Below are 26,618 nucleotides of genomic sequence, written 5' to 3'. Positions count from 1 at the left end.
AGGTGCAGAATGGTCCCAGGAACCATGTCCAATCATTGGTTTGTGTGGAAATTTTTTCTTCATAATAACGGTCTGTGGGGGACCCGTGCGAATGCTACAATCAAAACGCTTCACAAATTTACAAAAAAAAAAAACGAGTTATCCCCATACTAAACATTTGACCTCTCCAAAACCAGCTGTGCCAGAACGCCCACGCAACATGCTCAGCCCAGGCACTCCACCAAATTCCAACCCAAACAACATCGCCAAAGACCAACTTTTTGCAATCATTTTTCTTTCTTTTTCTTATTCCTCTATTTCTTTCCTTCTGTTACAGTTTTACTTCGGCATCTCGTGCATAACTCTTTCGGTGTTTGCCCACGACGAACGCAAATTCCTCAAAGGTGAAGTCGACAGGCCCAGCGGGGAAAGTTTCCTGGAAAAGGAAAGCATATCAACAGGTAGGACTACCAATACCACCACTCAAAAACATCTCGAAAACCACAAACATTTCACCCACCCATGCAGACGAGCACACACTCACACACACATGCGAATCGCAATATTTTCCATTGTTGTTCTAACGGCAAAGAAAAAGTTACTGCAAACGATCGAACACAGTGAACAACTTTGACCTTTGTTATCAATATTATCTGGAACAGCAAAATATTGATTGATGGAAAACAGATTTGCTAATTGACCTTGGTTCTGCTACAAAGTCTTAGGAGTAAGCAAGATTTTGAAGACAGCTTTTTGAAAACTTGTTTCAATTAATCAATTAATCAATTAATCAATGATTCAATTTATCAATTTCTCAATTAATCAATTTATCAAGTAATCAATTAATCAATTTTTCAATTAATCAATTTATCAATTTATCAATTTATCAATTTATCAATTTATCAATTGATCAATTTATCAATTTATCAATTTATCAATTTATCAATTTATCAATTTATCAATTTATCAATTTATCAAATTATTAATTTATCAATTTATCAATTTATCAATTTATCAATTTATCAATTTATCAATTTATCAATTTATCAATTTATCAATTTATCAATTTATCAATTTATCAATTTATCAATTTATCAATTTATCAATTTATCAATTTATCAATTTATCAATTTATCAATTTATCAATTTATCAATTTATCAATTTATCAATTTATCAATTTATCAATTTATCAATTTATCAATTTATCCATTTATCAATTTATCAATTTATCAATTTATCAATTTATCAATTTATCAATTTATCAATTTATCAATTTATCAATTTATCAATTTATCAATTTATCAATTTATCAATTTATCAATTTATCAATTTATCAATTTATCAATTTATCAATTTATCAATTTATCAATTTATCAATTTATCAATTTATCAATTTATCAATTTATCAATTTATCAATTTATCAATTTATCAATTTATCAATTTATCAATTTATCAATTTATCAATTTATCAATTTATCAATTTATCAATTTATCAATTTATCAATTTATCAATTTATCAATTTATCAATTTATCAATTTATCAATTTATCAATTTATCAATTTATCAATTTATCAATTTATCAATTTATCCATTTATCAATTTATCAATTTATCAATTTATCAATTTATCAATTTATCAATTTATCAATTTATCAATTTATCAATTTATCAATTTATCAATTTATCAATTTATAAATTTATCAATTTATCAATTTATCAATTTATCAATTTATCAATTTATCAATTTATCAATTTATCGATTTATCAATTTATCAATTTATCAATTTATCAATTTATCAATTTATCAATTTATCAATTTATCAATTTATCAATTTATCAATTTATCAATTTATCAATTTATCAATTTATCAATTTATCAATTTATCAATTTATCAATTTATCAATTTATCAATTTATCAATTTATCAATTCATCAATTTATCAATTTATCAATTTATCAATTTATCAATTTATCAATTTATCAATTTATCAATTTATCAATTTATCAATTTATCAATTTATCAATTTAATAAATTATCAATTTATCAATTTATCAATTTATCAATTTATCAATTTATCAATTCATCAATTTATCAATTTATCAATTTATCAATTTATCAATTTATCAATTTATCAATTTATCAATTTATCAATTTATCAATTTATCAATTTATCAATTTATCAATTTATCAATTTATCAATTTATCAATTTATCAATTTATCAATTTATCAATTTATCAATTTATCAATTTATCAATTTATCAATTTATCAATTTATCAATTTATCAATTTATCAATTTATCAATTTATCAATTTATCAATTTATCAATTTATCAATTTATCAATTTATCAATTTATCAATTTATCAATTTACCAATTTATCAATTTATCATTTTATCAATTTATCAATTTATTAATTTATCAATTTATCAATTTATCAATTTATCAATTGATCAATTTATCAAATTATTATTTTTCAATCAATTTATTGCTTTATTTTTTAAGCAGGTTAAATCAATAATTTTTGATTTTTTTAGATTAATCGAATATTCTTTTTATCAATATCATACAATCATCAATTTATGCATCCAACGTCCGTGAACAACTGAGCAACTCTCTACGAAATCGGCCGATTTCGACCATTTTTATTTTTTGTATTTTTTTATTTGGCTTAAACTTTGTGGGGGCCTTCCATATGACGAAATAAGCTATTTTGCGTCATTGGTTCACCCATACAAGTCTCCATACAATTTTGGCTGCAGTCCATACAAAAATGGTATGTAAATATTCAAACAACTGTAGCTTTTGAGTGAATTTTCTGATCAATTTGGTGTCTTCGGCAAAGTTGTAGGTATTGTTGAGGACTTTTGAGAAAAAAATAGGTACACGGATTTTTTTTTAATTTTACGCCCATTTAAAATGCTAGTCTTAATTTTAAAATTTAAAATATTTTTTTCGAAAAGATCGGAAAATTTTACGAATGTTTTATGTATTAACATTGAAAATCGGACCATTAGTTGCTGAGATATCGTCATTAGAAAATGGTGAGTTGTTTCGGTGAGAACTTCAATTTTCGTGTTTCTTTTTCTTAAAGCGGCTCTATCTCAGCAACCCGAGGTCCAATCTTCAATTTCTCTTTGACAATTTTATAGCAAATTTTCTGAACTTTTCAAAAAAAAATAGTTTTAGATATGGTCACTCATGGTCACTATTTTTAAAAATCGAAAACTGCAAATATTTCGCAAAAATCAAACTTTCGTTGGCTATATCTTGAAAACGGAGCCCTCTATCAAAAAACCTGTAATGTACTTTTCGATTGCAAATTCAATTTTGCATTAAAAAATAATGACAAATTTGTTTTTGCATGCAACTTCGATTTTTTCCAAAAATCACTATTTTTTCAAAAAATCATAACTCGGCACTTCTCTATGGCTCAAAAGTTGCGGATTTTTGTCCCCTAAAACATATCAAAAAATCTCGAAAATCAAAATTTTGGGAAATTGAGTTTTAGTAAAAAAAAGTTGATTAAAAAATCTGCAATTTTTTTTTTCGTGTACCTATTTTTTTCTCAAAAGTCCTCAAACCTACAACTTTGCCGAAGTCACCAAATTGCTCAGAAAATTCACTCAAAAGTTACAGTTGTTTGAATATTTACATACAATTTTTGTATGGACAGCAGCCAAAATTGTATGGAGACTTGTATGGGTGAACCAATGACGCAAAATAGCTAATTTGGTCATAGGGAAGGCCCTCACAAAGTTTGAGCCAAATAAAAAAATACAAATAAAATCCATTTCCGGTTTTGGTAGAGAATTGCTCAACTAGGAAACCCCTTCTCATAATCGAAAATCCCTGGTATGTTTTTTTTTTCAGGATTAACGCTGAGAACAAATCTTGTATAAAAATATAGAACTTTAGGGAGGTGCTAATATGGAAGGGGGTGTCCAGTTTGGATGAAAATCGTGATTCATGTTTATTTTGACGAACAGCCCCACAAAATGTAAGCTTGACCACAAAAACTTGATTTCGAGGTGATTCGTTTGATACCCTTACGCATTTTTTGCATGCTGGAAATTTGTTAGAAAAAAATGGAAAATGCAATCGGAATAAAACAATCAGCAAAATTTCCAGCGCAAGCAAAAGAAAACTCTCTATTTTCTCTTCACTTTTACGATTGATCGGCAAAATATGTGCGCTTCCGGTTGAGCTATTCGGAAACTTTCAGCTCAATAGGAATGAGCACTCTTAAAAAAAAACTTTCTTCTGTCCGCTAGAGCGAGCAAAATCAGACTGAAACTTGATTCGGAATTTGTTCGATAAGAAAAGCTCGACAAGTCGTGCAGCGTAATTATCCTGTGGCAGAAAAGCAGCGAGGAAAAACAAGCACAAGAAAAAAGCTGTGGCAGCGAAATCACAACGGAAATTAAATTTCCCCCTTTTCCCTGTGAGCAATTCGGTTTGCTGAGGATAACAAATTTGATTTTTGCGTGCTGAATTTTGAGGGGTTAATATTTGAATGACTTGGAATGTTTTCAAGTCATTTTTTTATTTTTGAATACTTACATACAAAAAAAATACGTTTGAAGGAATTGCAATGTAATTTAAAACAATAGACTTTCGGCATAATATGGACCACCCTAACTCGAGGGCTCGAGTGGCAGCCAAACTTTGTTCAGCCCTCCCTCAAGTTTTTCCTGATGATGAAGGTGGAATTAAGGAAGAGAAGCTTAAAGATAAAACCAACAACATAAAATGACAGATCTACAAGATGGATTATGCATCTGCAAGAAACTTTTCCGTGGAATTAAGGTTTCTCGCAGGACTACTTATAACGAGTAATTAATTGAGTTTGTCAAAAGTTGAAAATAATTTCGGTAAGTACGTTAATCTTTTGAAAACTACAATTAATTTCAAGTATGTCTGCAAAATTTTCAATCAAAAACGAAAAAAAATGTTAAATGATTTTACCTGCTATCTGAATGAAATTGAACTGAATGTCACTCTCGAAATCATTTTGGTCAACAAAGCCCACGTTATCTCCAAAGTTGACCTTTCATTGATCCGTCGTTAGTTTTAAACAAGAGACCTTCCTAGAAGAGTAGAGCAAAGTTGTGTTTGCTTTTAACAGTCTGGCGCCAGTTGTTCGATGGAAGCTCCACCTGCTACACTACACTATACGTCCATTCAATTGTTCCCCAGAAACTTAATTAGAGAAGAAGGTTCCATCGAAGGTTCAAGTCACGTGCCTTTTTCCGCCAACCTCGAGGAATGTTCTGGTTTTGGGGCGTCTGTATCTCCAACATAAACCGCGACCTTTCGAGGGTAATGCTACAAAGATGATGTATTGGCGGACCTGTCTCGTGAAATTTGAGGTTCTTGACTCCCTCATTTAGATTCGCACAATCAGTTGTTGCTCGTTTTGTCATTCTCAGATAATCTGGGTACAATTTAATGAGGGTGACTTGGAAGCAGAGAGAAATACTAAATATTTAGCTTGTACACAGTAGCTATCAAGTTGAACCTTAAGTAAATTAAAATATATTTTTGATCGCATTAAGTAAGTTAAGGCCATTTTGATGAAATTACATCATAATAATTAAATAGAGGCAAAGAAAAAAAATATTGTTCATACTGTGTAATGAACAAGAACAAATTCCACCAAAATGAAATCAAGATTTGGGATCTGATAATATTAAAAGAGGTCCGCGGTTAGATGGGATTGACATGCTAAACGTAGTTTAAACTGAATAAAATTCGTGAAATTTGCGCGGAGTTGAAGTTTAAAATTAGTTTTTGAATTAATACACAGTTTACATAATTTAACTCCAAACTTGCCCAAACAATAAAATTCAGAGGAACTGAACAGTAACTTTTCTTGCAAATCACTTGTACATACAGTTATAGCTTTACTAGAAACTCCAACTGGAATTAAGTTGTAAACAAAATAAAAATACTCAAAATACTCAAAACACAAAAAAAAACTAAAAACAAAAAAAAACTTTGAACACAAAAAAACTTTAGGTACAAAAAAACTTGGAATACTTTAAAAATTTTAAAACACTAAAATAAACTGAAAAAGTGTTTCAAATACTTAAAATACTTAAAATACTTAAAATACTTAAAATACTTAAAATACTTAAAATACTTAAAATACTTAAAATACTTAAAATACTTAAAATACTTAAAATACTTAAAATACTTAAAATAATTAAAATACTTAAAATACTTAAAATACTTAAAATACTTAAAATACTTAAAATACTTAAAATACTTAAAATACTTAAAATACTTAAAATACTTAAAATACTTAAAATACTTAAAATACTTAAAATACTTAAAATACTTAAAATACTTAAAATACTTAAAATACTTAAAATACTTAAAATACTTAAAATACTAAAAAAAATACTTAAAATACTTAAAATACTTAAAATTAAAATACTTAAAATACTTGAAATACTTAAAATACTTAAAATACTCAAAATATGTACTTAAAATACTTAAAATACTTAAAATACTAAAAAAATACTTAAAATACTTAAAATACTAAAAATACTTAAAATACTTAAAATACTTAAAATACTTAAAATACTTAAAAAACTTGAAATACTTAAAATACTTAAAATACTTAAAATACGTAAAAAACTTAAAATACTTAAAATACTTAATAAACTTAAAATTTAAATTTGAATTCCTTTGTAAACTTTTTAAGTACACGCTTTTTTTACTTTTTATACTTTTGATACATTAATACTTTTAAAACTTTCAATACATTGAAAATTCTAAAACCTTTAACTTGGTTTATTTTGTGTGTGTGTGTGTGTGTGTGTGTGTGTGTGTGTGTGTGTGTGTGTGTGTGTGTGTGCAACCAACCAAACGGGACCACGCGGCCGCTTCTTACAAATTGAGTTGTTTCCATGTATTTTTTAGATCTACATTCTATACATGCAAATAACTCGCATAGGCATTTGGAAGGTGTTAGCTCTGCCGAGCTTCGGTGACCCATTTCTACGCTGGCTAGCCGAGCGCGAGGTACTTCAGCTTTATCGACAAGCCCCGCCCTGAAGAACGTTTGCACCAATCGGGTTCAAACGTTATTTAGAACTTCCGAACCCTTGTCAAATGGACAAGGACCCAGCGCGTATATAGTTGGTAGTAACAGTATTCCTAATTCCAATTATAGCTCACCAAGTCGCGATGGCCTAGTGGTTAGCATTTTTGCTTACCAATCCAAAGGACGGGGGATCGAACCCCGACTCAAGCAACTTTGATTTTTCGTTCATGTTCAGAGTTTCAAGATTTATATTTCCTATACTTTCTCGTTGGGAGCAGATGGGAATCGAACCCAGGACCATTCGCTTACAAAGCGAACACCGTAACCAGTCAGCCACGGCCGCTCCTTAAAACCTTTAACTTGGTTTATTCTGTTAATACTTGGAATACTCTTTACATACATTTAAGTGAGATCCAGATATATGCGAAAACACATTTTATTCACAACTTTTTAACTGCTTATTGAAATTTCAAACAATTCAATAGCGATGTATGGGAACTTAAACCAAGTCGAATGCAACCGGTTTAATCAAAATCGGTTCAGCCAGTGCTGAGAAAACTCAGTGAGAATTTTGGTCACATACATAACTACACACACATACACACACACCCATATTCAGACACATACTTTTGATCTGTTTTCGATTCGGAGTCGATAGGTATACGTGAAAAAGTTCATTTTTAGAGCGGGATTATAGCCTTACCTCAGTGAGGAAGGCAAAATTACATGCTTTCAATTCACTAATAAAAGTTTAGAAACTTTTTTAAACACTTAAATAATTTGAATATATCAACACATTAAAACTTTATAAATATTAAATACATACTTACTTAGTCACTTACTAACTCACTCAAAAATCTTTATTTTTCACTAACTTTTGTTCTTTCACTCTTTTTCTCGCGCAAATTCTTTTCTAACTCTCGCATTCACTATTTTACTTTCACCGTTTCTCTGTATCATTTACTCAAATTCGAACTTATTCGCTAGTTTACTCATGCCTTAACTCACTCACTGACAAATTCATTTACTCACTCACCTTTGACATTTTAAGTAGATTGCATTAAATTTTGTTTTTCAATTCAATATAAAACATGAACACGTTAATTTGAGAGGAAGCAGTCTCTTTGAATTTTTAAATTTTGATGCAAACATAAAATGAATATCGAATTCATTTTTCTCAAACAATGTTTCAGTAAAAACTTTATCTTCAATAACATACCAAACTGCTCAATCTATGATGGATTCAAAAAGTGGGCATGCCATCACATCGCAAATTATTTCAACATTCCAATGGTAACCTTCCATGGTCATGCATAACCATATAGTTATATTTGTTATATGTTTACCATACATGCAATGATATTCGATTCGTGACTACGCGTGTCGACAACACTCCATTTCCACCACACCAGCACACAAACAGAACTCCAACTCCGACCATCATCTCATTATTAAATCTTTGCTCACGCAACCACGTGCCACACGTGGCCTCCCTGTGCTCTTCTCGTTACAGTCACTGTGATATTCAACATGTTGCTGCTGGCATTCGCAAGCCTGGGCGTGTTGTCGTCGCTGCTGGTGATAGTTGGGCTGAGGATGGTACGAGGATGGATTTCATGTTTATAAATTAATTACACACGCGTATGCTCGATGTTTGAACCACTCCACCCTGTGTTGTCTCTTCCTGCACATGGTATCACGTGGGTCGTTAATCAGGAGAAATTTTTATGATTTGAAAATAGTTGACCTCGTATATTTGTCCAAGCCTTGTTTTTTTTAAGTTGATTAAAATAGACAGAAAGTTAAGGCATCAAAATCTAGTGCTACTTATTTTTTCCTCTGAATAGCTCATCGAGCACTGACCCCAGCCTTTTTTCCTTTTATCTATAACTTTGTTGCTCCCACGCGGCGCTACGGAAACAACGTTCATCCTCCGGAATAAACAAACACAACTCCTAATTTTTTAACAGAACATGCGGGCGTTCCTCCTGCCGTGGATCTTCGTGATGATTGCCGACCTGCTGGTGGAGTGTGCTCACTTTGTCTATCTGAGCGCTAGTCAAGCGGTAAGTTCTACACGAAGCAATTTACCGAATCGAACTTTTGCACCGTGCTGAGCCAAATCTAGCCCGTGAATAAATGATAAATTTGGGCCGCCCCGTTAGGCGAGGCAACTTAATCATTCACCCGGCGTCGAACTAATCGGAGCCAATTTATTCACTTCTATGAAATATAACTTTGGTTGGTTCTAACGCCCCCAATCCTGGGGGTTTTTCGCTCGTTCTCTTCACAGTTGCAGTTCGAGCCAGTCACGGCGATGCTGTTCACGGTGGACTTTTTCATTATGTGTCTTAATGTAAGTATAAAGTCTTGTTTTAAATTACGGAAATTTGAGCACTACACGAACTGATCCTGAACGCATCAATCCAAATGTTTACATTTTTTTTTGAGAATCGATGCCTTTTTTTCAATATTATATGTAGAACTTAGTTTTTGGGATTTTTCCCCTGTAGAGTAATTCTCTACGAAATCGGTATTTTTTCTTCAATTTTAATTTTTGTAATTTTTAATCCGACTGGAACTTTTTTTGTGCCTTCGGTATGCCCAAAGAAGCCATTTTGCATCATTAGTTTGTTCATATAATTTTCCATACAAATTTGGCAGCTGTCCATACAAAAATGATGTATGAAAATTCAAAAATCCGTATCTTTTGAAGGAATTTTTTGATCGATTTGGTGTCTTCGGCAAAGTTGTAGGTATGGATACGGACTACACTGGAAAACAAATAATACACGGTAAAAAAAATTTTGGTGATTTTTTATTTAAATTTTTATCATTAAAACTTGATTTGCAAAAAAAAACACTATTTTTTTTTAATATGTTTTAGAGGACATAAAATGCCAACTTTTCAGAAATTTCCAGGTTGTGCAAAAAATCATTGACCGAGTTATGAATTTTTTAATCAATACTGATTTTTTCAAAAAATCGAAATATCGGTCGCAAAATTTTTTCAACTTCATTTTTCGATGTAAAATCAAATTTACAATTAAAAAGTACTTTAGTGAAATTTTGATAAAGTGCACCGTTTTTAAGTTAAATCCATATTTAGGTGACTTTTTTGAAAATAGTCGCAGTTTTTCATTGTTTAAAATTAGTGCACATGTTTGCACTGAGAAAATTCTCTATATTTTGCTTATTCGGACTTTGTTGATACGACCTTTAGTTGCTGAGATATTGCAATGCAAAGGTTTAAAAAAAGGAAAATTTATGTTTTCTAAGTCTCACCCAAACAACCCACCATTTTTTAATGTCGATATCTCAGCAAGTAATGGTCCGATTTTCAATGTTAATACATGAAACATTTGTGAAATTTTCCGATCTTTTCGAAAACAATATTTTCAAATCAAGACTAACATTTCAAAAGGGCCAAACATTCAATATTACGCCCTTTGAAGATGTTAGTCTTGGTTTAAATTTTAAACAATGAAAAACTGCGACTATTTTCAAAAAAGTCACCTAAATATGGATTTAACTAAAAAACGGTGCACTTTATCAAAATTTCACTAAAGTACTTTTTGATTGTAAATTTGATTTTATATCGAAAAATGAAGTTGAAAAAATGTTGCGACCAATATTTCGATTCTTTGAAAAAATCAGTATTGATTAAAAAAATCATAACTCGGTCAATGATTTTTTGCACAACCTGGAAATTTCTGAAAAGTTGGCATTTTATGTCCTCTAAAACATATCAAAAAAAAAAAAAAATAAAAATAGTGTTTTTTTGCAAATCAAGTTTTAGTGATAAAAAGTTAAATAAAAAATCACCAATTTTTTTTTACCGTGTATCATTTTTTTCCAGTGTAGTCCGTATCCATACCTACAACTTTGCCGAAGACACCAAATCGATCAAAAATTCCTTCAAAAGATACAGATTTTTGAATTTTCATGCATCATTTTTGTATGGACAGCTGCCAAATTTGTATGGAAAATTATATGGACAAACTAATGATGCAAAATGGCTTCTTTGGGCATACCGAAGGCACCAAAAAAGTTTCAGTCGGATTAAAAAATACAAAAAAAATCGAATGACCGAAATCCTAAAGAACTGCTCTATATGCAAAAACTTCAATCATGACTTGTAAAAGAGCAATTCTCTGGGACTTAGATAAATGATAATTTTCATCTAAATTTCATTTGAAAAGTTGTCATACAAACATGCAGTGTAAATATTCAAAAGTCTGTACCCTATTGATCCTTGTGGATCAATCGGACCGCGCACTGGACTCACATTCCAGAGGTCGCCGGTTCGAATCCCGCGGCGGGCGCTCTAAAATTCTTTGTGTAAATATGCGTATTCGGCGCCGTCGCTCCGTGCCATACTTTCATACACTTAGGAACCCAGGGCGGCGAAGTCCTTGTAGATAAAAGGAAGACACTAGTGGTTGGTACTAGCAATGGTGGCCGACAGCTATACCCGAGCAGGGGTAAATAACAAAGACCAAAATGTGCCCTTGGTTGCCCAGTAATAGATGGTAAAATACCATGAAATCATACCAAAATCTTATATGTGGAAGACCACAACAATACCAAACCATGTTATTCCAAGGGTAAAATAATACCTCAAAATAAAACCATTTCAATACCAAGTTGAGGTCTTCTGGATTTTTGAACATTGCTTGAATACCAAAACTTGGTATTGCCATGGTTTTATTTTTAGGTATTCCCGCGCCCTTGGAAAATCAGATTTTGGTATTCCTGTGGTCTTCCACATACATGATTTTGGTATGATTTCATGGTATTTTACCATCTATTACTGGGCAACCAAGAGCACATTTTGGTCGCTGGTATTTGCACAAGAAATACCAAAATTTGGTATTTTCATACCATTTTTAGTGCAGCAGTTGCAGTTAGTGAAAAAACGGAAATGATCCATATGCAACAGCCAAATCTACTCACCTGATGATTCCATGTTGTTCTTAGTGATATTCTTCACCACATCGAATTCATTTGTCATTGATGAACGGCCTGTGCTTGAAGTTCTTGAAGATTCTGAAAAATAACAAGATTGAAAAATAAGGATTGAAATTCACCAAAATTCAATAATCTGTTGATTAACTCGTTTTTCAAAGTATTTGGTTATCCCGACTTAGAGAAATTTCAACGTTTTTAAAAAAAATCTTAGTGGGTATATCAAAAAAATATGAAAATCAGCTTTAACATTTTTGGGTTTCAAGTCAATTAAAAATTAATTATCTCGTCAAAATTTATAAAAAAAATTCCATAGTTTCAGAGGAATTTGATGAAAACTTTCAATACCAAAATAATACCAAAATGTGGCATCCTGACTTTGAAAATTTTCCACAATTTCAAGTCATTTCTTTAGGGGGTATATCAAAAATGTTTAAAATCAAGTTTGAAATTTCCGGTTTTCAATGAAGGCATTCGCTTTGAGACATCATTTTAGCGCAAAATTAATTATTTTGTCAAAATTGGTCAAAATTTTCCCATAGTTTCAGAGGAATTTGATAAAATACTGTAATACCAAAAGAATACCAAAATGTGGTGTTCGACCATTGACAAATTCTGCAATTTTGCAATATCAAAACAATACCTTAAATTGGTATGATACCACATTTTGCTCTTGCATAATCCTTAAGACAAATTTTAAAGGGTCCAGGAATATCAAAATTTGGTATTGATACCAGAGAATGGTATTATTACGCATTTCCCTTGTTTTTTACTCATGCTCGGGTAAAGTCAACTTCGTTTTCGTACCTTAAGAAGCAATTTCTGATCGATTTGTGAATTGGGGGAAGTTGTAGATATAATTAGAGAATTCAAGAAATATTGGCTAAATTCTTTTAAAATATTAGTTGTTATTTCACTTAAATCGCACATCAAGGAATTGTGCAAAAGTACAATTTTACAAACTTTTTTATTTGTTTTGTGTTTTGTGTTTTACAAGGCCATCAATTTTTTAAACTCGAAAAGTTTGGAAAATTTCTTTAAAATATTGAAGATTAGACAAAGGATGCTGAGATATTGCCTTTGGTTGAAACCTGGGTGCTGAATAGTGATTCGCAAAACGGCCTCAATTTTGAACTTTCAAAGTGGGACCAATTTACTGTTCACCAAAAGTAGAAACTTTAAGAAAGTTGAAGGCGTGACACTCTCGCCGCAGTTCGTCGTCACCCGTAAAAAAGAAAAACATCTTCTAAACGATCGAAACTTTAAAGCACACACAATTTTACAGCAAAACAAATTCAAAACCTAGACAAAATAAAACACATACCACTGATTATAAAACAGCTCATTTACCAGTAAGAAAAAAGTCATGCTTGTGCTTGAACAGTAGGGTGCCCAGAATATGGGACTTTTTCTCAAAACCTTGCTCCACAAGCTGAATATTGTTCCTTGAGCTATTTTAGGACTCTGGGCCAAATATGAGCAAAATCAGTCAACATTTACCCATTGATACTCGAAGGTGAAGTTTGTATGGGAAAAATCGAAAAAATGTATGGAAAACTCAATTTATTACGGTTTGGTCTGCACGGTATTCCCAAAAATGAGATTCTCATTGGAAATTTAATGCTCTACAACTTTGTAGAACATACCAAAGCTGAAAAACTCAACCCTTAAAAGTTATTAGCGATTTAAAAAAGTAATTTTTGTATGAAAAACATTTTTTTCTCTACTTTAGGCTCGGGTATCAATGGGTTAATCTCAACCAATTTCGCTCAAAATTTGCTCAGATGCCTAAAATAACCCAAAAAACTGTTTTTTGCTTGTGGAGGAGGGGGTCTTTTTTTCTGGGCTCCTTATTGAACAGCCTCCTACTTTGTAGATGTAAACAAAGTGGGATCATTCGAAAATCACGTTACAGCTTCTCACCCAGGTTGAAACAAATGAAAATGCAAAAATTAGGGTTTTTTGGGTATTGATCAAAAAGCGTCCAATATTAAGGTAAGAAGATACTTTGTTCTCTCCAATAAAAATATTTCCATATTTTTAAAATCAATTCAAAATAAGGTTGCTTTTTCGATTCGCAAAAAGTTCTTTAAAGTTAAGTTTCATGTTTAAGAAATTCTTTCAAAAGTTACAGATTTTCGATTTCCCGGATTTTCTTTCATAAGAGACACTATTTTTCATTTACGGGAACCAGCCGCGTTTAAATAAGTACGATTGTTGGTCCATTTTCGCTCACTGTGCACTGTTTTAGTCACAACATATGTTTTAATAAAAAAAATGTTTTCCATACTTATTTAAAAATAAAATAAGGCTAGCACAAGAAACCTTTGTCCGGCTGTGAGGCATTGTTTCAGGTCACGGAACCCGGGCAGACGGTAATAGCAAAATTCATGCCATTTTAATAACAAATACTGTTAAAATAACAAAAAGTGTTATGGAATCTTCTTGAAAAATCCATTTTTGCATGAGGGTTTAATAACAGTTTATGTTATCATAACAAAATTTATTTTTGGTCTGATATTGGTTGAAAGCCAAAACAACTTGGGAATAACATTTTTTGTTATGGAAGAATAACTCCAACTGTTATTAGGATGATAGGATTAATTGTTAAAATAACAAAAAATAATAACAAAGATTGGTTCGAAGAATAACTAAAAACGTTATTAGTCTGTTATTACAATAACAATCCAATAACAAAAAAAGCATAACGACAAATAACAAATCCTGTTATAAATAAAATGTTATTGGCCTAGTATTTTCAAAGATCTAAAAAATGTTATTGCCAAGTTATTTCCGTCTGCTCGGGAAAATATATCTGTCCAGCTTCATGGCATCAATTCTAGTGAAATATCATAGCTAATGGAAATACTCTCCAATGTCCTCCGGCAGTAAAATTCTTCCTCGCATTCATTGCTGGTTTCCAGCTAGCCTTGTGCAATGGAATACCTTTGGGTTTGAACTTGATTGCCAGATTGATTGAAATAATTGACTGTCTGCTTAATCAGTAGAGTTATGTTGCAGCATGAACTATCTATAGACAGGGACTCTTCTGTTCCAGAGACAACATAGCACAAATTGTTGGGTCAATTGTGGGTGATTGAGGACAAAATCCTGCCATAATAAATTGTCATCAATCAACTGCCGAGCCTTTTAATTATGAGAGTGTTTCAATCAATCGTATCCACATTGCTTAATGGTTCATTTTACCACACAAAAAGACCAAATGCCATCAATCGGATTGCTTTTTGAAATTCATCAGCTTTAAAGCACACCCTTTCGAATGTGTGTGTCTGACAGGAGTGTAGCCAGAATTTTGGTCCGGGAGGGGGGGGGCTGGAAGAAGAAATTTTCTCCTTCTTTTTTTCTTCTTCCCTCTCTCCCATATGTCTTCCAAAAATTTCGGGGGGGGGGGGCTTCAGCCCGAAGCCCACTCCCCTGGCTACGGGCCTGGTGTCTGATGTGGTGTACGCATTGTTATTCATTCTACCGGTTTTCCCCATTTCGAGCCGAACCTCCCGGGCCCAAGTTTGTTCTGTGGTCAACCTTTACCCAAGGGTTGACTCGTTCCGGATTCGTTTATTCTTTACTTTACTGCCTTTGCTTGACTGGCGGTCCCATTCCGTCAACTTAAAGACCCAACTGGGGCCACGCAATGCCGGAAGATTGTTTTTTGGAAATTTTTGAATTCAAATTAAGATGAGATGGTCGTATTTCTCAGAATTTACAACAATTGCAAAAATGATGATTTTTATTAAGATTTTATTGGGTAAGTATCACAAAAATCCTCTTTCTGCTTTCAAGTGGCCTGCGTGCGTAGGTCGACCATGGTGATGGGCAATGATTTCCTCCGACACTTTCTGAAAGCAAACAATTTCCTCGCTCGCTCCTAACTCACTTTCCCATTACTTGCAGATTTATTGCCTCCTGTGTGTGATATCGCAGTACCAGGAGTACAAGGCCGGCCGGGGAGGAGCCGATGACGACTCGTACGTCAGTGTAAGTATATTTCGGTCTTTTGGAACCCCCCCATTTGGCAGCACATTACTGTAATCATTCATTGGGTCGTAGTCCAACAAACCATAATAATGCGCAACTTGAAATATTGAAGGTTTTTCGAAATGTCTCACACAAAATAGGAAAAGTTTGCTCGACCCCTCTCAATTTTGGTAAATTAATGAAACTTTTGAAATTTTTAGTTTTTTTCTAGCAGGATAATTTTTAAAGCGTCATCTACACGGAAAGACCGGCCAGGGCAAATTTAAGAAAACCTTGGTTAATTTTACTAAAAGTATGGGTAAATTTTTTACACAGCTTTTTTTCAACAATCGATTGTTGATTTTGTTAACCCGAAATTACTGACCACCAGTAACTAAAAGTAACAAAAAAAATAGTTGAAATTTCCATTTTTGTTGGTTAAATGGCCGAAAAAAATTCTAGCAGTCGACTGCTAGAATATTTTTTTGAGAAAATTAACTAAAAATCTGTTGTTTTCAGCTGAAATATTGTGGGATACTCTGTAAAAAACAGCATTTTTTTGTTGTATCAACCGAAATATTTTTGCATGCAGCAAATTATTAGGGGTTTATAACAAAACAGTGTCGATATATTTTCTTTAAATAACGATACAGGCTGAGCCGAATTTCTAGCTATATTTTCAACTAATGTCTTGATAAGTCATCATCTACAACGGTCTCAGATTTACTTATTTTTTCTGTTGGTTGGACACAGAATTTACACGAAGCGAACACTTTTGCTGCAAATAGACAGATGAAATTTATTAGTCAATTAATAAGAAATTCATGTTCGGCTATAAACTGAAAAAAAGAACGTAAGTAATTATTGAATACATTAAAACTATAAATCAAGTATATCAATAATGCAACTTAACAAGCTTATGTTTATTAAACTACTTATGGCAACACAAATTCATTGCATTTGATTTAATCTTAAATCATCGTACTCCAACTCCTGAAAAAAAAAAATGAGTTTTACTTACCAGTTTATTAAGCAGTCGTATTGCAACAAAATTTTCAAGATAATAATTATTCATTATATATTTCATATATTTTTATTCTTTGATATTTTCCTTCATCTCTATTTTTTATGTTGTCATGTGTACGCATTTCTATGTATTTTATAATTGATAATTTTGAAAAAAAAAAAATGGTTCATTAAGATTTTATCAGTCGTAAGCACGAAATTTTTTAATGATTCAGTATTCTAATAAGAACCACATTAGATAAATTGTTGTGTAAAAATAAACCTATACTTACTTAGATTAAGCAACATTTTGTTAAATTTTCCCGGGCTGCTCTATCCGTGAAGAGTTGACCCGCATCTCCCTTCTACTGCCCTCTCTGTCCTTCAAACATTCTTATAACGTGTTCAACTCACTCGCATCAGAGGTCCTCATGGCGAAGGTCGTCCTCTTGCTCTTCATAGTTTATCAACTGCAAAGAAATCATCAGCAAACCTACTCACCAATTCCACCTCCCCAGTTGCAACACTTTGATTTGCCACTTCAACATTATCCAAATAGTGTAATTTTAACCTTTCACATCCTCTCACTTCATAATAAACAACACAAACTCAACAAATCGACCGCTCTTGTTCGAATCCTGACTTCAAATGACAGACGTAAACAAACCCAAGTTCATCTTTTAAATATTCAACCAATTGTTAATTATTTTCAACCAACAAAATTTTTGATTTTCCCAAAACCAAAGCAAACAGTCGAGCACGTTCATTCGAGTTCGAAAAAACTGTTAGCTTTTTGCCTTTAGCATTTTCAACAAATAGGTTATTAAATTAATAATGAATTTTGATTATTTTAACTTAAAACTGGCAATAGCAAGTACATTTTTGTTCAAATTTACGAAAGTAAAATCAACAATTTTAATTGTTAAAATTTCTGGGCACAGTCTCTCCATGTAGCCTTAACTCGGTGAGGAAGGCAAAAATGTTTTTTGAAAAAAAAACGCCTCTGAAAAAAATATGTTTGAAAAGCTGAGAAAATAATTTTCCTATAGTTTTCTGGCACTTTTTAAAAAAGGCCAATACTTTTCTGAGACACAGCCTCACAAAGAATTTGAATCGATGGAAATGAATTTCTCTGACTGTCACCTCGGAAACTATTGTTGTTGTTGTTAATTGATTTATTTCCGGCAGCTTTAACCTTTCGATCATTCGCTGCCCCGGAAACTATTGTTCCGATGTTCAATGTGAAAAGTTAAATCAATAAAAAATATTTCAAACAATCAGGGTTAATTTTTTTTTAAATGTTCAAAGATAGATAATTTAGCTTTTTTATATTTCCATTTTTTTTATAAGGTCCTATACATATGAAAGACAATAGCTTATAGGACCTCTAAAATAAACTCTAGATTTAGACCAAATTATAAAATTTATTCATTTTTGGGATAACAGAAAAATTCCACGATATCCCCGAATATAATTATATTGAAAAATTCAAATAATTCATATGAAAACAAAATATTTATGTATGCACGAAAGCACATCGAATAAGTCTACCATTGTGCATTGCAATATTCTGTTGAAAGATATCAAACACACATCGTCATTCACCCCGATTCACATCAAATGTACTGTAACAAACTCAACCCGGATAGTGTTCCCTCCCATTCATGGCTATTAGGCCACACCGGGGGGTTGAATTTCGGTGCACCGGATCATAATTGGCCCCGTTTACGAGCCTCTTGCACGGAAGTATAATTCCACACTTCCTCTCTCAATTTGACCCAAATTAATCGCTTTGTATCCCAATTAGGGAGTGGAATTTCCACTAATTGCCCGTAATAAACGTTAATTTTCGGGGGTTTCGCTTGTGACTTTCGATTCATTTTTCTTCCTCCTCTTCTTCCTTTTTCTAGTCGGTCAACATCCAGTACAGTCCACCGGCGGCCACTTGCCTGCCCCCGGGGAAATCAATACTGAGCCCGATTATGTGTCCGCACACCAACTGCACGCTGATTCCGGAGGAGACGCAAATTAATGGATCCGCTCTCGGAGGTAAAAAGTGAAGCCGTTTTTCATTTTCTTGCAAATTTTTCAAACCACCTTTTTTATCTCTCCCCCTCATTAGTGGCGCCCACGATGACCCAACAGGTCAAGTCCCCGTCGACGTTTGGCCGGCAAAACTCGTTGCTGCTGAAGAAGCACGTCAAGTTCAACCACGGCGACAAGGCCAAAGTCGTCTGCTGCAGCGGAGTCATCCACCCGGAAAACATCCTGCCGGCGAAGGCGGAAAATGGCGCTCACCGAATGAACAGCGGACATCACAACCACATGATTGAGGCGCTGCCAGGTAAGTGAGGAGGGGTGGGCTCGCTGGAAGTGTGCTATTGATAACGCTTTTCGGGAATTGCAAATTAACCCGGTTGCAGAGAATGGCTTTGAAGTTCCCGGATTTAAAAAAAATGGTTCGAACTCGACAGTTCAAGTAGTCCAACAGCCCATGAACCGAAGTAAACAATGATTGAAAATAAAATCTTCGTGATTCGTGATATCTCCCTAATTAACAGAAATACGTGCCGAATTGAAAATAAAATTATAAATAGCATCTATTTCGGAAACCAAATCAAAAAAAAAAAAAATCAAACCATCCACATTAACGACCCCCGGGTCTTTTGTGGTCTCTATTGCAAGTTTCTGCTCGAACCTAGGAGTCCGAAGGCTTGAATGGGGAGAGCACCCAAACCTCTTTCTACTCCAAGGAACCTTCCACCCCAGTGTTTGAACTGACGACCTTCGGATTGCGAATCCAACTGCCGCCAGCGATTCCACCGGAGTAGGCTTGGTTTGGTGTGTTGTTTGTACTTATGGCATGGAGACGACTCCTACACCTGGAATGACTTAACGGCCTAACAACAACTGAGACCGGGACCGACATTTTACTTCCTCATCCGATGGAAGGTTGGAGCAGATGGGAATCGAACCCAGAATCATCCGCTTACAAAGCGGACAGCGTAACCATTCGGCCACGCACTGCTACCTGCTATTTCGGAAACCAAGGGATTTTTATTCCATCGCGTGAAAATAATGGGATCAAGCGGCATTTGATACCTGAAGCATTTCACTTCACAATGCTTTGTGCCAAAATAAATTCCTCTTCTCAGAATGTTTACGATAGGAACAGAGCTTCTTCTTCTTCATTGGTTCGTCCATACAAAGGCACCTCAAAAATATTTAAAAATCTTTATCTTGAGAAGGTGTTGTCTAATCGAGATGTTTTCTTAGGAAATGTTGTAGATTATAATTAGGACTATTCTGAAGAAAAACTAACTTAATCCACCTACGTGGTTGGTGCCTTCCTCCTGTTTTCCACCTGAATTTTTAATTATTTGTTTGTTTGTGTGCAGAAAACGAAGTTTTAGTTCAATTAGGATTTAGTCTTAAAAAGTATTGACAGAGTTTCCAGATCTTTGATCTTGTTTGGAAGGTGTTTTGATTACCTAACCAACGATAGTTCGGATGTTGGATCCGAACATATTTATTGTACAGATAAGTGAGATCCGACTTCATTAAGGTACATAAATATCACTTAAGAGTTTATGACTTGAGACAGGGTTGCCAGATCTTCGATCTTTTGGACTCGTTTGAAAGGTCTTTTGATTACCTATCCAACGATATATATCATGATGATATTTGGTACGATTTATGGTCATTTATCTAACATCCGGATATTTGCGAAAACATATTTGTATACATAACATTATGACTACTTATCGAAACTTAAATTTTGTTGGAACTCGATCTATGAGCTTTATCTAAAAAAAAAAACATTTTTTAAGAGCAGGAGCACCTTACCTCATTGAGGAAGGCAAATCGTTACACTCTGATAAAAATACCTAAGAAATAAATTATGCTTAGCCAAGTATCGGTAGATTTGATATTTATTGTCCTCGACTTTGGTCAAAGTTCAAAGGGGGGAAAACTCAAGCCATAGTTTAAATTAAAAAAAATGGTTTCTAAGTACACGAAAACAGTTGGTTGAAGTCATAAGTCTTTGAAAAACTTAAATCCACCTACGTGCCTGATTGCTTCATTATTTAATTTGAACTTATTTACTGAGTGTCTTATATTTGATTTAATTCCGCAACATCTAGGAATTATCTGAAATTGGTTCAGCCGTTGTACATTGATCTAGATCGCAAAATTTAGTGAAAATTGAAGTTTCCTGAAAATGGTCAAGAATTGGAGGTTAGTTATCTTGGATTGATTGAATACTAACTTTCAAGGAATGTTTTTGGGTTTTTTCTACTCGTGTAGAAAATTGAAAGCAAACTTTAACAATATTTTTTAAACGAATCAATTCAGGGTTTAAAGAGAAAAGTGATGTTCGAAGCATTTTTTTAAATTGATTTTGGACTTATTGGTCAATGCCATTTTAAGGTAATGCAATTTTAAACCAAAATATCTTAAAATAGTGCCAACCAAATACAAGTTAAAAAATATAAAGTTGATTTTTTTTTAATTATTGATATACCCCCAACAGGAAATCAATAATTTGTTCGAAAATATTCTAAGAGTCCATAACCCAATTTGATAAAAAAAAAATTTGCTAAATATGACTAGAAATATGGGAACATTATGACCAATTTTAACAAGAATTTTGGCCATAAATTTGGTCTTTTCACAAAAACTTTTAAAAAAGTTAAAAATTTGAAGCGGATTTTTTATATTATTGATATACCCCAAAGGAACATTTTGTTCGAAATTTTTCTAAGTTTCCATAACTAAATGTGTTTTTTATATTGCAAGAGGTTGAAGTTCTTTCATTTTTTTCTTTGGGTTATTTGCTCTTTGGATAATTTACCTAGTTTCTGTAAAATTTTATTTTTATTAGAATGTTGCACAAAGTTTGTAAGCCGTCAGCCAATGCTTACTTATTTTATGCAGCATGTGAAAATATGTAATATTTAATTGGAACCAAGCAAATATTGAAATATTATGTTAAATATGCTAATAAGGATGGTACCAATTCTATATAAAGTTTTTGTCACCCCTCAGGGGGCAAAAAAATATTTTTTCAAAAAACTTCAAAATTTCAATGGAAATTTAACAAGTATCGCAGAAAGTTTTTTTTCGCTACTTTTTTTTGTTTTCGTCAGATCTTACTTTTTTTGAAAACTAATGATTGCAAAACTACTTAACTAGTGTAAAATGAATTTTAAAACACCTTTTGGATTCAAATGTTGAGACTATGGCTTGTTATTTAAGAGCGAGTCCACGAACAGGGCATACCCCTTTGTATGGGAGGTCGTTTGAACCTCACCAATCTGCCCGAAATTTTCAGGGATTGTTTGTTCATACAAAACTAGCATTTGGCCAAAATATGGGGCAAATCGGGACACAATGTTTGAAGGTTCAAAAACGTCAAAAATCTTAAAAAGGTTATAACTTAGGCAAAATTCAATTTAATTTCAAAATTCAAAATGCATCTGAAAGGGCTTAATAATTGCAACAAAATGTAGGGAGAAGCATCCCAATTGGTTAAATCTAAAGGGAGTTATTGGTATTTTAGTGAAAAAATAGCATAATTTTAAAACACAAATAAAAAAGTGTTCCATCCAGATATCAACTCGGTTCGACCTGCAGCTTGTAGGGGACATCTGAGACTACCATCTGAGACTGAGAACGCTTTGGGTAAGGCATGCTAATTTTATGATATTCGTGTTTCTGAGACAATTTCACAATAGAAACATACACAAAAATGTTTATTTTCAACCATTTTAACCCTTTAAAAAATGAAAGTTAAAAAAAAACTTCAATTCATATTTATTGAAAATCAAGTTCGTTTCCAAAATAAAGCAGCTTCTTAATTTTTGCATTTTGAATTTTTAAATAAAATTGAATTTTGCCTTAGTTATAACCTTTTTAAGATTTTTAACGTTTTTGAACCTTCAAACTTTGTGTCCCGATTTGCCCCACTTCCCGTTGATCTAGAGTGCTTTATATGTACAAGCAACCCCTGAAAATGTCAGGCAGATTGCTGAAGTCGATGCGAGATGGGTATGCTTTGCTCGTGGACTCACCCTCCCCCCCTCCTTGACTCCGGGCAGAGCCGAGGGACAAAAACTTCAAAAAATATTTGCATCGGCCTAATTAGAAAACAATATCAAAATCAGTTATTTAACGTTGCACAAAAACATATCTTACCAAAACCAAATTGAGTTATCGGAAACATTTTTTTTTTATTTATATTGGATATTCTTGTAATAATTTTTGATAACAGATAACAGTTATTTTTCGAACAAATCTCTGTTATTATTTTGTGTTATTATAACTGCTAATCTGTGTGTTCAAATAACAAATCCTGACCTCCAGACAATGACAGAACTTGAACTTTTCTCTTTGCTCACATCAAACATTTAAACTCGACAAATTTCCATATACCCTCCTCGGGGAAGCAGCAAAAAGCATCCAAAGCCAATTTCGCTAAATATCACTCGCTAATGTGTACTAATGGACGCCGAGGCCATCCCACCTGTGAACTTTTGCAGCGGCTCGGCAATAAAAAAAAAGAAGTAAATTTTTAATCATCATTTTTTTCTGCCTTCCATTTCTTCCCAACCCGCAGAGTACAGCGAGGAAATTTTGTCCTGGAAGGAGCAACAGCAGCAGCAGAAAACGGCCAAACATTATAATCTCCCGGAAAAGTAGGATAAATGGATCTCCCGCTAAAATTGTGAAGCGCACAAAAAAAAGAATCTCCGACGGTAAAACATGGCGAAGTTTTAATCACCGGTGAGGCCCCCGGCAGCGGGTTGGACAATTTTGACGACGGGGGTTGCAACGCCGCAATTTATGAGTGCTGGATGGCGATTTTTCATCGTTTTTTTGGGAGAAGCTGAGAACATCATGGGGATCAACCGGATATTGCAAACGATTTATAACTTGAAGGCAAACCGATACAAAAGCGGTTTGAGAACAAGTTTTTCCTGTACTCCTACAACGAAGCAGGAAATCTCGGACAAGACTTTTAGTAGATCATAATCTATAATCTATAATTCACACTAAAATGGGCCATTCCACCTCGAATCACTGTATTGTAAAACGTAGTCTGTTTCATAGAATTGAATTTTTCATCTCAATGATTTTTGTTCTTTTCATTATAACATTATGTGAATGTTCGAAAATGTGTATTTTGAGAAAAGATTTTCCGATCAAATTGTGTCTTCGACAAAAAAAAAAAACAGATTTGTTCTCAGTGTCACCTAATAAGCGTTTATTTTTAATTGAATTCCTACTCTTTTCAATTTCACAATATTCCCAAAACGGGTTAGGACAACTTTTGTGGATTTTGAGTAATTTGAGGTGGAATGACTAAACCGTGATTAGGTTTTACTTCCCGAAAAGCAAAAAGCAGCCCCTTAGAAAGACATCCCTGACGGTTATGGTGATGTGAGACAAGTGTAATTGAAGGCCAACCAAAGTTTGCACTCACTTATATTTCTCCCTTTTTTTGCTGTAATTAGTGTAAGCCAACGCGTAAGATCCTTAATTAAGATTAGAGAGAGTGAGTGAGGATGGACAGAGGGAAAGAACGCGAGACGATAAACAACTTTTTTTTTTGCTCGAATCAAAATCATGTCAAAGGATAAACTCGGAAGGACTCTCGGTGGGGGGATGATGATGAAGCCAACTGAAGATGAAAGAGTACTCAGCGACCGACCGACCGACGTCGGCATGTCGATGGCATCTGGGGTCCTTTGCGAGTCAAGTGCAGCGCCTTAATTTGCACGAGTGTCTCCCCTTTCTCTAACAGGTAATGATGAAGGGAAAAGTTAAGGCCATGGGCAGAATTTTTTGCTGATTTTGCAAAATTAAATAAAAACGTCACGGTCACGTTAAGATAAGCATCGAATCAAAGTTTATAAATACTCACAGGACGTCGGAAGCCTTACTGGCCATTTGGGCCTCTAAAACAAGCTAGGAAAATGAAGGAAAGTCAAATCACGAGACGAAAGTGGAATGCCAAAGTGATCAAAAATCTCTTACAACATAAACATTATTTATCTGTCCTATCATACCACACTAATTTCATAACTATTTCAAACTAAACTATCTCTCATAAACCATTGTATTGGATTGCAAAGAAACTATTTCGCAAAGTTGCTAGTCAGAAAGTGTACAAATCGGAACAGCGGAAAAAAACAAAACTGCAGTCGGTTTTCAATCGGTGCCGTGAACCAACAAAGGGAAGGAAGAAGTTTTTAAAGTGTGATAATAAACGGATTTAACCTGTAAGGATAGTGTAACGATGGAGGAAATATATTTGTAATTAATTGCCATAGGTAGGTTTTTTTTATTGGTATCCGAAATGTCCATGTACAGTCCAGACTTGATTATCTGAAGATCTTAGCAAAGAAAGAATACAAGATGATGGCGAATATGAAGGCAAGAATCGGCAACAAATCCGTTGAATTCAACTAATGTGTAATCACAGAATTGAAACTTTAACTCATAATGAAATTCCACAGTTTGTTAATGAAAGGAAAACGTTATAGTTGCGGATTAACTTTAATTTCAAGATTTAAATCATTCTTTTAGTTTGTATGGTTTATGATTAATCCACAGCAAAAAATTCGATGGTAAAATCGCATGCAAAAGCATGCACATCACATTCGTCAAAATAAACACTTAATATTACACACTACATGTAAAATTTTTGCAAACACAAAAAAAGTTGCAACCGACGGAATTGAAACCCAGCACCAACAGTGAGGACTGGCGCCTTAGCCCACTCGGCCGTCAGACCGATGAAAAGTTGTAAGGATAAACGCATATATCAGCTTGACATTTCGGTCAAGTAGGTTTCCCATACTGATGGGCTACATATTTCAGGCTGTAAAATTACATAAAATTGCATAAAATAATGCAGTATTTATTTTACACCCAGCACTTTTACACGCAGCTGGATTACTACTTTTTTAGCTGTGACTTTGAAATGCCAAATATATTCTTTTTATTACCAAAACGTGAGAAAGAAATGAGGTCTGCATCAAAATTGTTCGATAATTTCACCCACCACCCTCAACACTCTGCCCTTCAAATTTTGGAATATTTTATAAAAATAGAAGTGCAATCAACCGTAAACAATCAACCCAGGCCTGCATATTTGTCATCATTCCCTGATGAATATTGGCATTTTTTTTTCTGTGTGCCCAACGTAAAAAATAGAGCATGCAATAAAAACAACAACAAACACGTTTTGTTTGGTTGACCAATCTGTGCATTGTCCCGAAGTTTGGTTGAATTTGGTTGCCGGAGTCCCGAGTTATAATTAAAAACTAACTTAATCCACCTATGTGTTTGATGCCTTCCTCACTTTTTATCAACAATGGGTAATAGGAGTGATTTGTACACATATTTCAGCAATTTTTTTGAATCCAGAGAAAACGTACACATATATAACTTAAGTAATCATTTTTTTTTATTATAGACATTTTACCACTTTTGTGGCATTCATGTCTTATTAAGTAATCATATCTCGAGACAGGGTTGCCAGATCTTCAGTGTTTTGGATTCGTTGGAAAGGTTTTTCGATTACCTAACCAACGAAGGGTCGGATGGTGGATCCGGACATAGTTTACA

General features: G+C 33.4%; 2 protein-coding genes across 3 annotated transcripts in view; both read left to right on the top strand.

Annotated features, from left to right (window-relative positions):
* Positions 1-24,908, top strand: part of LOC120420029 (uncharacterized) — a 93,332-nt gene extending 68,424 nt beyond the window's left edge. The window contains exons 3-10 of one of the 2 annotated variants that reach the window (XM_039582928.2): positions 317-440; positions 8,548-8,633; positions 9,005-9,100; positions 9,328-9,390; positions 15,915-15,998; positions 18,893-19,031; positions 19,105-19,326; positions 23,602-24,908. In XM_039582928.2, coding sequence (XP_039438862.1) covers positions 317-440; positions 8,548-8,633; positions 9,005-9,100; positions 9,328-9,390; positions 15,915-15,998; positions 18,893-19,031; positions 19,105-19,326; positions 23,602-23,684 — 897 coding nt within the window. In that variant the 3' untranslated portion in view covers positions 23,685-24,908. Of the gene's footprint in view, positions 1-316; positions 441-8,547; positions 8,634-9,004; positions 9,101-9,327; positions 9,391-15,914; positions 15,999-18,892; positions 19,032-19,104; positions 19,335-23,601 lie in introns of those variants that run through there. The other variant, XM_039582929.2, reaches the window with a different exon arrangement.
* LOC120430930 (uncharacterized) overlaps positions 1-26,618 on the top strand; it is a 202,216-nt gene that overhangs the window by 41,207 nt on the left and 134,391 nt on the right. The window lies entirely within an intron of this gene.

Source organism: Culex pipiens, chromosome 3, assembly GCF_016801865.2.
Source record: "Culex pipiens pallens isolate TS chromosome 3, TS_CPP_V2, whole genome shotgun sequence".
Taxonomy (NCBI): Eukaryota; Metazoa; Arthropoda; class Insecta; order Diptera; family Culicidae; genus Culex; species Culex pipiens.
This window is presented reverse-complemented; position numbering and strand designations above follow the sequence as displayed.